Genomic DNA, 13,339 nt, shown 5'->3' on the forward strand with positions numbered 1-13,339 from the left:
ACATCCTGCATCATGAAGACTGAGTGTCACATTTCACTGTAGTTTTACACAGTGATACAAGTAGCAGTATTAATGGCTACACTATCTATATTAAGGGTACAAATAGGGATATTTTTATTTGTTTCTTTAAAATAATTTTTTATTAGTTATTGATATTTGCCAAATGGCCTCTCTACTGGATCCAAAGTAATGTCATGAAATGTCTTGTGTGACATTATAAAAGAATATATGCAATTTACTGTCATGATGAGATCAGGAAAGTGAAAAACATTTTTGCTGGTGAGATTTTCGCTTTGAATTTAAAGAAAACCGAAACTAAAATAAAGTGATATATTTTAAGCCTTTTTTGTGTGAAATTTGATGATTATGGCTACTCAAGATCTCACATTGTTGGAATATTCCACATGACTGATCAAAAAATGACTTAATAAACAGAAACATCATATTTCTGAAAATACACTCAGTACTTTACCAGGGCTCATTTACTGTAAGTTACGGCATCAGTGCAGCATGGCATCAGCTTGTGGGACTGCTGAGGTGTTACTGAACCTCAGGTTGCTTTCATAGCGGCCTTCAGCTCCTTTGTATTTTTTGAGCTGGGTGTTTCTCATCCTCCTCTTGACATTACCCCAAAGTTTAACCAGTAATAACACAGTCAGCAAAAAATGTGATAATATTTTTGGTTCTGTGAGCAGGTGCTAATTCCTGACAGACAATAAAATCAGCATATCTATAAAGCTTCTCAGCATGAAGTGCTCTAAAAATCCCCGAGTAGATTTGATAAAACACAGAGGACCAACTATCACCAAGACCAGCAGATGACATGACAACCAAAATCATCACAAACTTCACACTGGACCTCAAACACCGCAGATTTTGTCACTCTCCCCTTTCCCTCTAGACTTCAGGACCTTGACTTCCAAATGAAGTGCACAATTTGACTTTGCTCTGAAAAGAAGACTTTAGACAACCAAGCAGCAGTTGAGCTCTTTTTCTCCTTAGACCAGCTAAGAAACCTCTCAGAATAAGACCGTGGCAGCTCCTTTCCTAAAGACATCTGTGTTTGACGGCTCTTGATGCTCTGACACCGGCCTAATCTGGACAACTGTCAAAGTGAGAGTCTTCCCTATGATTGTGGTTATGTGTACTGAATTAGACCGTGGTAATTTGTTACTGTCTGAACTATAATTTACTTAAACTTGAAATGAAATATTCTAGATACTAAATTTCTGTTTTTTGTAATGTAATGAATAAAGACATTTATGTGATAGTTTGCTTTTTTTACTTTCATGACTAGAAATGAACTTCCATGACATGCCAGATTTTTTGAGTTACTTATAAGAAAAAGTAACTTGATATCAATTTGCATCTATTTAAAAGCTGAAGTCAAAATAGGAATTCTGAAGGGGTATTTTTTTCCCGTGCTTCTCTCCCTAGATTAGATGGTGGTGGCTTGGTAAAAAAAATTTGAATCAGAGTTTAATGGCAGTTTTTTAATTATTCAGTTGCAGACAAAATTATACCGATTCCTTAAATATTCAAGCATTACATTTATACTTTTTTTTCTTTGATTATTGCTTATTCAGACATCGGAAGACATGCCAAGGCTCTTACCTGTGTTGCTATATTGTTAAATTTGAACTTTTGCATGGGTCTACAATTAAAACATCTTTTTCACCCATGTGTGAATTTAACAATGAGGTGCTGAATCCACAGACTGATTCTCCCATCAGAGTTAAGCCCTCAAGACAAACAGTGCCCTCCTGAGTTGGAAAGCGATCACTGCTCTGACTCTGTCCTTCGATTCCTTGTGCTTTAAAATGAGAATCTGTTAATCAGAAACACAATGTTTTCACGACTGTGGAGCATCAACTGTTCAAACAAAACTGAAGAAATTATATACTAGAAATTACACACCAGTTAAAATAACTTATTCTGTGACATAATGGGTCTTTAGACTAAAATACTGTTAAGCTTATTTTAAATCTTAACTCTGTGTTTGTTTATCCTAAGCCTAGACCTTGTGTGCTTTAATATTTTGTGTACCCAGGAGCACCGTCAAAACAAAACCTCATCAGCCTGCAATTAATGACAGCAAAATCAGGGACAAACACGGACTGAGCAGCAGTCTGTGTACTGTATTTGCTTTGTGGCTTTTGTCTAAGGCTTTCATCACAGCGCAATACACAGAGCAAACCTGGGCGGCAGATGTCGGCTAAATCCGACCGTTCAAACACGCTTCTACACCTATTCATCTAAAATCAGGACATGAGCTTCTCCTCTGCTGAAGCAGGAGCAGGATGTCAGTGATTGTACTTGTATTATATTATACACGCACATAAATGCTGTGGGGGGAGAGGCGATCCGAGCCTTTGAGGCCTTTGTGTTTACACAGAAGAGCAATATGTTGTCATCAAGCAATCATGGAAAGGCATTTGTAATCCCTGTGCATCTGTGTACAGCAGGCACTTCCTTTTAATTACATTGAGAAGTCTGCTGCAGCCAGCGTGTGTCACAGGAGGATTTCTTTTTTCTACATATATACTGCCACATCTCAATGGGTCCTACACCATTGTTCTCTCCTTAAATCTATTTGAAAAAAAGTATAGCTGTTTTAGTACACTATAAATCATATGTATATGATCTCATCCCATTATAATTTACACTATAAACAATATCTGCAATGCATATAAAATGAACTTTAACCCCTGCCATTTGGAAGGATGTGTTACCACTTTGACAAGGTCTGGAAAAAAACCCCAACTTGCCACCCTCAGATGAGAGGAAATGGGTTAGGAGGTTAGGTTGCTGAGGAAGAACTCAGGAAACACCAAGGCTCAAGCCTGCCATGAACTAAAAACTGCTCACACTGTCCACGGTGAAGCAGGTCTTACATTGCCATGGACTAAGAGGGGGCTGACCAAGAAAAAAGCCCCTGCTCCAAAACAGACTCCTTCAGGCTCAACTGAAATTTGCTGCTCCCCACATGGACAAACCAAATGCCCTTTGAAGAAAGGTTTTCAGGTCAGGAGTAAAGCTGAGGCTTTCAAACCTGAAAACACTGCACCAAAGGTCAAGCATAAGTGGTGGTAGCATCATGGTCTGATGCTGTTATGCTGTTATTCTGCTGGTGTTACTGATACACTGCACAAAGTGGATAGAAAAATGAAGTGGGAGGACTACCCCTAAATTCTTCAATGTTACCTCACATCAGCAGTTAGACAGCTGAAACTTGTCGGTTCCAACAGGACAATGATCCCAAACAGACATTAAAACTTGTTTTGGAATGGATAAATCAAGCTAACATTAAGTTTCTGGAACAGCTTTCCCAAAGCCTCGACTTCAACCCTACTGAAAATTTGTGGAACAAGAGACATTTAACTAAATATTAGTGGAGGTGTATGTATGTATTTGGTACATTATGTATACTTTTAACCCTGGGGATAAGAAAAATCCCAAATAAACTTAAACGTACGTGTACTAAACTAGGTGTACTTCACAAGGTGAAGAAAAAACAACCCAAACTACAATGAAGGTTACCAAATTTGTGCTGATACACAAATTATATTTCCTTCTATGTAAATGCTGACCTCATTTTAAGGTAGCAGAACTTTAAAATATAATCTACTAAAAATGTATTTTCACTAACTACACTGTTAGCATGCATATTAATTTCTATTTTAGTTGCAGACTATGCTAAAGTGGCATATCCCCACCTACACTGCAGGAAATTAGGTAAATATCTCAGTGGCAGGGCAGGTGTAAATAGATCATGAGCACAAGTTTTCACACTGAAGTTTCAGTTTTGTCATATTTAAATTCCTATTTTGGACTCTTTCTAAACAGTGACAACCTCTGTACGGTTTTTATTTGACTGGATCCTTCCAGACATGTCTACGCTTTCTGTGACCACACTGAACTGCTCTGGTTTAATCCTATTACATGTCAAGCACAAAGGGGCCTAAGAGGTTTATGTTTCGCTTCCTTACAGAGTGAATCTCTCCCTCTTTCTCTGACTCTCTTTCAAGACACCAGGAGAGCTATATGTTTGATCATTTTGATTCTGTGCTGTCACAGCATCTGTCAAAATAAAGGCCAACTGATAATAAGATTGTCTGTGAGGGCTGAAGAGAAACTGATGATGAATGAAGATCAGGTGAAAGAGATAATCCAGAGATGGGTAAGTCAACAATATTTCGCCATGGTAACACAATTTAGCTGAGGCTATCGTACTCAGGATCTCCTCTCCTTATGTTGCAATTAAGTATGACCTTCAAGTGTGGGGAAAAATAACATAACGGCTGACAGATTAGCTGCTAGCATTAGAGTATAGAAGAACTGGTGCGTTGGATGACGCTACCTTCATTATTTCTCATTTGATCCTCCTCACTCAGTAACAAGAGGAAGTCCATGTTAAATAAATGTATTTGTTTCTTAGGGTTTATGCAGGATATCCTGACATCTACTCACACTATACTAGCACTATCTACTGCTTCTAAAAGGAAACTCATGACTAAGGCTCAATGGTGTTTATCAGCAAGAGTAAAAGAAAACATTATGACGTGATATACTGTGTCCTGTATTTAGAGAAATACTCAAGAAGACGATCTGAAGCCCGAGGACTACCAGCAGTTCAAGACTTTGGGATCTGCCTGTCTCAGTGAGGGTGAAAGTCAACAGCTCTTAAAATTCATACAAGATGAGAAGAACCAGGTATTCCTCGCTGTTGCCAACACAGCAGATCAGGGCAGCTGTTTCCTCCATAGCAGTTACACCTCACAGATATGAAGTGACAGCAGATTGGCAGTGTTAATCTGCCATACAGCTCTAAAAGCACGGCTACACTGCAGAATTGTACCCACTGAAGCGAGCAGCCTCTTGCCTGCTACACAACTATGCTAAACATTAACATGCAGCTACCACTCTGTGCCTCCTAGCCTCTTGACCTGGAGGTGTGCTGGGAAAACAAGCAGATATTCAGTCAGATTTCTCGCTCCACTGATAACCCTCTTCAATACAGCGCTTCTCTAAGTGCCCTTGGTTGTCCCATCTCTCCACGCTCAGTGCAGTTATTTGTAGCCTACATTTAAAGCATGTGTCATCTCCTGCTCCTTCCTCTTTCCGAGGCTAAAACAATCTCAAGGGCTGCAAATGATTGATTATAAAATGAGAAATCCCTGGATTTTGACTTTCAAAACCATTGCAGAGGACATGCTTGAAAAAGAGGCCGCGCGGAGAAAAACAAATAGGTGAACCGACAGTCATGGGATTGCAGCTCTGCAACAAATGCTTTTGATGAGAATCTTTTTCCACAGATTATCTATATAGTCTAATGCCTTTTTTAAAAAATATTTTCAGAAGGTGAAACCTGCACCTTCTTCCACTCCTTTTTTGTGTGTGTGAGATCTGGTAGATCACACTTTAACCAGCAGTTGTGAAGATGAAACTGCACTTCTTTTGCATGCATCAGTTTATGCAGCGATGCATGCAAATGGAAAGGAAGGGACTGTCAAATTCATACGCCGACAGGGTCGCTTTTAAGGTTCCCGGTGACGTGTACTGATTGCCTATTGTCGCATTTGCAGGTTATTGTGAAATCTATGGGCTGTGTTATATTGGCACCTCTTCTAAACAAAGTTGTAAAAAAAGCTGAGGATCTGGATCAATACCAAGCTGCCATCACACATCTGACCAGGGTAGGTGCAAGCAGTTCTTCTACATAGTGAAACATGCTCCCCGTGCATCAGCTGAAATGTTGCATCTGTTCGTTAAGACTTGCAGGCCAAATGAACTCCTGGATAGCATGCTTGAAATAACTGAAGGCATTGATCCAGGTGCCATTTCCGAGACAATCCTAGCCCTTCTTCCGCATCTTCAATCAGGTAACACAACTAATCATGCAACAGTACTACCAACCCAAAAATCATCAACCTGCAGACACAAATTGCAGCAACATTTTTTTTTTAATATTCATTTGATTATTTAGGGGTAACAGTGAAATCGAATGCAAATCAACACAACAGTCTCGGCCATAAATTCTACCTTTACCATAGAAATAAATACAGTTTTTAGGAATAGCTGCAGATTCAGCCTGATTCACTGCCATCCACTACAACGGCAATATTAAACTACAATTAACAAATTTTTTTGACAACATTTTTAGATTTGTAATAGTAAAAATGAATTTATGGTGGAATCGCTTTTATCGCATTAAACTGCACAGCCATGACCAATAATCAAATGATCCCCGTTAGGCCTGTTAACATTATCAATCGTACAGCTCGGTGGACGTGCTCAGGTCAGTGGAGTCACTTGCTAGTTTATTAGGTGAGTGGGGAGAGTTGTTATTGCTGTTGTCTAAGCTGACATAAATGCAGTGGATAAAATAAGAAAAATTTAACACAATCCAAAAACACCTCAAACTAATTGGCCAAAATAACAACACGTTTGAATCGACAGTTTCAGCAGTTTCGACCAACATTGAACACCTTTGCCGTCATAGCACTTTTTTTTTTTGCAGGGTTCTTTTATTACACAACATGTAGATCATGCACATCACATGTAGCCTGGTTTACTGACTGCAGTTACTGCTTCTCCATGCATTGGTGGGTTATGGTGAACAAGTAAATGCTGCTTTTAAAAAAAAAAAAAAAAAAAAAAAGGGGGCTCCCCCTGCTGTACGCTTACTGTAAACTAACTGTGTTTTTAAACAGTACTTCTCCGGCTGGATGAGGGGAAGGCGGCCTGTGTGGGCTCGACTCTGTCGGCCCTGCAGAAGCAGCTGTCCCGGCTGCCTGTGCCTTACACGGAGCAGCAGGAGGAGGCTGATGAGTACGGCCTGTGCCGCTGCAGCGCTGCCTTGACTGCGTTCGCAGAACCTTTCGTGGAGGAAGTGAAGAGGACAGACGGAAATTGTGCTGCTACAGCTGAAGATGAGGAGCTAAAGATTGAGCTTCTGAAGTTGTATGTTTCTCTCTGCAACTCTGTTTATTTGTAGTTATTATTATTATTAATGATATTAAATACAAATGGCAAAGCAAAATTACTTGGAATTAAATAACTGATTACATTCTCTGTTTAGCTGCATGAGGAGTTTGAGAGCGCCTTTGCTTGAGGCTGAACTGAAGCACGACAAAAAATCACCATTGTGGCTCTTTGCAGTAGAGATAATGGTACGAGCAAAGTCTTCACTTCTACTTTTTATTTATAATACAACATGTTTTAGTTTTAGTCCCAAAAGTCACATGTGTGCATTGCAGGTCACACTTTCTGCAATCAAAGAGCCTCTTCCGGGGCTCCTTTTCTTCAGCTCACTGAGGAAAAACATCCTGATGGACAATAATCAGTTCAAGGAGGCGAGAGCATGTCTGGCTTATCTGCTGTTTGTTCAGCTCATAACCATCGACAACTTTCCAGCAGTGTTCAGGTGACGTGAGCAGCCACATTTTACTTACCGTCCTAAATTTACATTTACTACAAACTATTAACGTTGGACTTCTCCTGCCTTTCTAGCCATGTGTTTATTCTCCAGTGCAACATGGAATACATCAGTCAGCTGCTCAGCAGGTATGCTGTTAACACAACATTGTTTTCTGTTTTAGAACAAACTTTTACAATCAGAGTCATATTTGTGTTTCTCTGACAGCAAAAAGGAATCACATTTGCTCAAAGGATTGGTAAGAGCCCATCAGTATGAAAAACATCTGAAAGCAGAAGACTGAGTTCATTTTAATTGCCCCTAATTATCTATTATTAGGCGCTGTTCACAAAAAGCTTGGAGCGTGTGCAGGACAACAGCCTCCCAGTGAGTCTGCTGGATCTGAAGAGCTTCTACAGTGTACCACATGTAAGACAAGCAGCCGTGCCAAACTCATTTCTATTTCTCAGGCTGCATACACACACAGGCCGGGGCAGCAGAATTACAGAAAAGCCTGAGATGTCTCAAGTGTGTTTGCATATTCACTGAGATCACTGTCAGTGCATGCACGTCACTCTGTGACCTTCACCTCAAGCTCACTGAGATTCAAACCTGTCCGAGACTTTTCGTGGCTGCTTCTATGGTATGAATTTAAAAATCCTACGTCGGCTCATTCTCGAGCTATTATTTACAAGATTTTTAGAAACTTGACCTTTCCTTGAGTTCAAGGTCACTCGAAATCATCTGAGACTTTTAGTAGAAGCACCTATGGAGTGAATTTCAAAATGCTCGTTCTCGAGGCCCGGTGGGGTGACAACAATACCCAATCAGCTTTTTATAGCTGAGGGATAAAATAAATCAAAAGCAGAACCAAAACCAACTACAATTAATATCTTTATTATAATAATATCACAAGACCGTGTGAAAACAATCTTGAAATATGAAACAAGCTGCTTTAGGTGAAGAAACTGTTGCAGCCTGCCTTAGTTTCATAGGGTTTTATGTTTCATTGTTTAGCTGTCACACATGAACCATTTGTTGTTCGCACTCAAAGCTCTCAGTGTTTTTATCCTCAGCAGGTAGCTGTTTTCAGTGAAAGGCGCTTAAGAAATAAAAACAAGGTAGTCAAGTAACTTAAGCAACCCAATTGGCAAAAACAAAGGGAGCTCCAAATGAAGCTGAAGAATGCTTGCTTGCAAACTGCTGGATGGATCAGTGTATTTCACGTGATACAGCCTTCTGCTCCCCTCTAGTGGCCTAAAATGTTATTCAAAACTACAAAATAAGCATCAGTGAGTAAGCTGGGGGTCTTTTTGGGGTTTTTTTTTAACGTGATTAGACTTGAGACTCAGCCTGTGAAGTGGCTGTAAACTATAATATTATAGTTGTAACATTTACTGCGATTCACAGCTGTAGCTGACTTAAATGTCTGAACCATAACCACGAAAGCTCAGTGAGCTGTTTTGTGCTTAAATTCTCAGAACCTGCGGCGAGTTCTTACCGACTGCCCAATACAGCACTTGGTGAGTGCCTCATTAGTGGTCAATATGGGGAAAATGTTTGACTTCTGCTACACTATAAAATGCACACATCTTCCGTCTGATCATTGCTTCCCCAGAGAGAATCGGGCCTGCAGGTTTTCCAGGTATTCATCAATAAATTAGATGCAGAAGCAAAGCACAAATTCTTCAGGTGAGAAAAACAGTTTCTTCGCAATTTTTTCCAGGTGTGAAATTAACGCCCATTATACAGCTATATATAGACTACTTTAACACTTTAGGTTACTTTATTAAAAACAAATGGCCCAAAGCATATTCTAAACTTGCACCTCTATTAATTTACTGCTGCTTCTCTCCATCCAGTGTTTCCAGTTACACTCCAGCTGACAAATGTTTACAGTATTCTCTTTTTTGCTGTTGTTGTAGGTGCATGTTAAAAACCAGCAATCACGCAGGAATAGAAAGTTATATAATCAAGAACATCAGGAATCAATTTGAATTTTCTATGAAGGTGAGAAAAACATGAGGGTCACGCCATAGCCTGCATTTTTTATCTCATTATTTTTTCTCTACACGTTAAATATACTACAAGTCTTTTACAGCAGGGTAATGCCAACGATTGGTTCTTGGGAACGGAGTTTATTTCGCTGATGAGACTGGTGCTGCGCTTGCCACAAGGTGCCGAGACAGATTTGCTCGGCAGTATGGACAAGTGAGTAACGAGAACAGTTTGAAGTAGACACAAGCCCGCTCATTTGTTCCATACGATGCATTAACACATTATTACTGGAGGGGGTGGAACCTGGTTACCTGAAGCACAAAGTGACTGGTGTGAGAAGTAATTATAATTCTTGATTATGGCAAAATCGTAATCATGGATACTTTGGCATGTGCTGAGAGCATAATAGTAGCTTTATTATACTTTAACAAGAAAAACTTCTTTTAATGAAGCAAATTCTCTTTAACTGTCATTATAATTATAATCTAGACTTTGGAACACCTGGAAATTCAAATAATTCCTGAAAAATCATCTAAAAAAATCTGGTTTTATTAACTGCTGAAAGCCAAATTATCACTGAAATTAAAACTGATGTCACTGCACAGCCCTAGGCCAGAGTTATTATAATAACTAATTAATATAAAAGGAACTTAGGCTCAAGGGCATCTTTGGAATAGTTTGACCTTTGTAAGAAATACAGAAAACCATATCTGCAACCAAAATAAATGGAGTTAATGGAACTAAATTAAAGCAATTTTCAACTTCAGATTTAATCAAGTTAAAAACCATCCTGCAGAGATTCAAAGACAAAAGTCTCTCAGTGTGTGAACTGGGAAGCTTCATCCAGATTGAGCCATTAAGTAACGCTCTTTGTTTATCCAGGGTAATGGAGAGCCTAAATCTGCTACGCTATGTTCTTATCAGAGACGAAGAGCTGAGAACCAATGTAAGTAAGTCCAATACAAAGCTTTCAGTTAATGCCTGGTTACGGCAGGACGCTGATCATCTGTTCTGCCTACTTTTAGGAAGATGTGTGGGAAGAGTTGTGCAGGATCAAAGAGGAATACCTAAAAATGCTGCGTGTATGTATCAGCATATCAAGAGCGTATTATTCCTCTGAACTGAAAGCACTGAGGGAGGACCAAAAGCTAAAAGCAAAAGGTAGGAATTAGTTACTAATCTGTGTGACAAACTTCCAGTGAAATAAGCTTTACACAAATCATTTAAGAGTCTATTTTTATACTGTCAACACTTCCTATCGCCCACACCCAGAAGCCAGAGATGCTGCTCGATCCACTAAATTAGTCAAAAGCATCACAGTAAAGCAGGAGAAAGTGTCCAACATGTCCCCAGAGGTCCAGCACCAGGTCAGGAAAACTCTTCTAATTTACTAATTCTTATTTTGGTTTTGGACTCCATGACAAGCAAGCTGACTTTTGTCATGTTTCTCAGGTGCTGCAGAGTGCTTTGGTGACATTTGACCTCATGGAGAGTCTTATAGTCCGAATCGAAGAGATCACGGAGGAAAAACTGAACAAACTAAACTGAGACTCTGAATTCAGACCCTTCAATATTTTTCTAAATATATCTTTATTTGGTTTGCTTTGTTTGACTGAATAAAGTGTGTGCTTATATACAAGAATGTATACAAGATGATACTAAATACTGAAATGTCTGCTTTTGTATTTTCAGCCCATCGGGCTCGTGCTGGTTAGCATTAAATAAAACATGCCGAATCACCTGCCGAGTTTTGCAGCATGTCTCTTAACATCTCCCACACAGGACTGCTTTCAATGATGTGAGCCCGAGCCAGAGAGATCCGGTCCCGGATGCTGTCTACATGGGGTTTACTGGTGGCCTGCAGGAAGGTGTAGCTTAATTTAATTCAAGGTTTCACAAGGGCACATCAGTTTATCTAATTTGTATTTAAAATATACCAAATAGCTGTGCCTCCATTGTTACCTTGGCAATTGTTAACATCCCTTTAACAATTTCATCAGTGTTTTGCACAGGCAGGATCCTGAGATTGCTGCCAAAGAATCTGCAAGCGATAAAGACGTCCTTAGTACAATATAGTTAATCTGTTTTCAATATAGAACCTTTAAAAAGAAAATCCACAAATTCTTTGACAGACAAGAAAAAAGCAAAGTTAGGGGAGATAACACACAAAAAAGATACCAATAGCAATAATGACAATTAAAAAAAACAATTACTCTGAAAATTCTTACAGAGTAAAAGAAAGAATTTTATCCTCAAGCTGCTGTCATAAAGCTGAGACACAACACCTTGTAACCAGAGCGTTAGTATTAGTTAAGTAAAGCAAAAATGACACAACACGACTATTAATCTACCTGTTTTGAATCACAGTCAGCGTTTCCAGTTCCTTTTTTCCTTTAAATGGTGAATGAAGGAGTAAAAAGCAGTTGCGGTGGACTTGCACAAATTTCTTTATCCTCTCAAAGACTCCTGATTCTTCAGAGGGCTCTGGGAGGTCTTGTGGGTCAACCATCAGGAATGCAGTACCTGCAATGAATAAATAAATAAACACACACACACACACACATATATATATATATATAAACCTGTAAGTATGGGCTTTAATTCTGCCACAATCAGGGATCAGACCAAAGGAGTTACACTCACACCTTCTCCTCTGGTGGTAAATTAATGTATATGTAGGAGTACTTTTACTTAATCACTTGAAACATATTTTGATGCTAAAACATTCCCACTAGGCTACTTAAATAGGATTATTACTTAAGTAAAGAGTCTAAATCAGGGGTGTTAAACATAAGGCCCAGGGACTTTTGGACAGCTTTAGAAAATGTGAAAGAGTGCATAGATTTAGAACTTTTAACTGTATTTTCATAAGTTTTAGAGCTTTCCCAGTTGATAGAAACCCCGACCCCCCACTGACATCCACACTACACCAAAGTATGAGGTCATTTACTGTGAACAATGAAAACCTTACTTTACATTATTAAAATCCACTGAGTGTCTTATAGAAAACAGAATAATGTGTTTTAGTGGTTTATAAAATACACGGCAGGTGTACTGGAGGACTCGGGTTTACCTGATAGAGGAAAAATGAAGGCTCCGGGATGAACACTGTCTGAAAACCTGATGCGGTGCTGCTGAGCGTTTAGCATCCTAATTATTTCGTGGCTCTGTGGAAACAAAGTGAAGATAAGTTAACTGTTAGCATCGTTAGCTGATACAGTTCTTTATTCAAAGTCAGAGGTGGGCAAATAACTAATATTTCAAGTATTTTGTCGGTGCTAGTGCCTTGGCTTCATGGCTAAAGCTCTTTATGTTAACTTAATTTTTGTAACTGCCACCAGAAACCGACCAAGCAAAACATTTTGATGGTTCAGTTTAAACTTTCTAACATTACCTGAAGCGATGTGCTGACAATAATCGTTGTTTTCCACTGAGGAGTCCCTTCTCCGCATGTCGCCATTGCCTGCTAGTTATTAACAAGTGAACGACACGGTTCCGATGACGACACTCTTAACCCGGTTACCGTTTTTGGTCCAAAGCTGTTACTGCAGCGGATTCAGCCGCCTGCTATGTCATGCCACCAGGACGCCACCAGAGGGCGCTGCGGTAAAACGTAACGTCCTGTTCATGGACAAACGCGTTTGTTTTGTTTAATTTCCTTTTCTCCTTTAAATGAGGCATGAAATAAAACGTTTCTGTAATTATCTGCCATTTTAAATACCAGCTTTTTTTTAAAGCTGAAGTTAAAAGTGTTAAGTTTAAATATGGACCAATTTGTAGATTTCAAAACTTAAAATATGAACATTAGACAAATGCTGGTTAAAAAGTCGTATTTTGCTGACATGCAATTAAAAGTAAAGTTTGGTACGTGCAAGTGCCTATGCATATTTAAATTTCCAGCCGTGGTATGAAAAAAAAAAATGC

At 39.2% G+C, this 13,339-nt stretch overlaps 2 protein-coding genes across 7 annotated transcripts in view; one reads left to right on the forward strand and one right to left on the reverse strand.

Moving 5' to 3' along the window:
* Positions 1-13,014, reverse strand: part of lg23h1orf146 (linkage group 23 C1orf146 homolog) — a 69,161-nt gene extending 56,147 nt beyond the window's left edge. The window contains exons 1-6 of one of the 4 annotated variants that reach the window (XM_003444257.5): positions 12,810-13,012; positions 12,489-12,582; positions 11,767-11,938; positions 11,378-11,456; positions 11,156-11,273; positions 7,448-7,571 (exon numbers count right to left, since the gene is read on the reverse strand). In XM_003444257.5, the coding sequence (XP_003444305.2) occupies positions 7,552-7,571; positions 11,156-11,273; positions 11,378-11,456; positions 11,767-11,938; positions 12,489-12,582; positions 12,810-12,875 (549 nt within the window). In that variant the 5' untranslated portion in view covers positions 12,876-13,012 and the 3' untranslated portion in view covers positions 7,448-7,551. Of the gene's footprint in view, positions 1-7,447; positions 7,572-11,155; positions 11,274-11,377; positions 11,457-11,766; positions 11,939-12,488; positions 12,583-12,809 lie in introns of those variants that run through there. The other 3 variants (XM_025902826.1, XM_025902827.1, XM_025902825.1) reach the window with 3 other exon arrangements.
* On the forward strand, positions 3,673-11,154 carry glmnb (glomulin, FKBP associated protein b). 3 transcript variants are annotated; one of them, XM_005451148.4, is made up of 18 exons: positions 3,673-4,180; positions 4,588-4,713; positions 5,586-5,696; positions 5,774-5,882; positions 6,714-6,963; positions 7,082-7,172; positions 7,260-7,426; positions 7,513-7,566; positions 7,646-7,676; positions 7,757-7,846; positions 8,899-8,940; positions 9,036-9,109; positions 9,343-9,427; positions 9,519-9,628; positions 10,298-10,361; positions 10,441-10,576; positions 10,688-10,782; positions 10,868-11,154. In XM_005451148.4, the coding sequence occupies exons 1-18, from the start codon at positions 4,139-4,141 to the stop codon at positions 10,961-10,963; spliced, it is 1,773 nt and encodes a 590-aa protein (XP_005451205.1). In that variant the 5' UTR covers positions 3,673-4,138; the 3' UTR covers positions 10,964-11,154. The 3 variants fall into 3 exon arrangements, with proteins under 3 accessions (XP_005451205.1, XP_005451206.1, XP_005451207.1); XM_005451149.4 differs by having other exon boundaries at positions 9,522-9,628; XM_005451150.4 differs by having other exon boundaries at positions 3,673-5,249.
* Positions 13,015-13,339: the final 325 nt, after the last annotated feature.

Source organism: Oreochromis niloticus, linkage group LG23 (assembly GCF_001858045.2).
Source record: "Oreochromis niloticus isolate F11D_XX linkage group LG23, O_niloticus_UMD_NMBU, whole genome shotgun sequence".
In the NCBI taxonomy this organism is placed as follows: Eukaryota; Metazoa; Chordata; class Actinopteri; order Cichliformes; family Cichlidae; genus Oreochromis; species Oreochromis niloticus.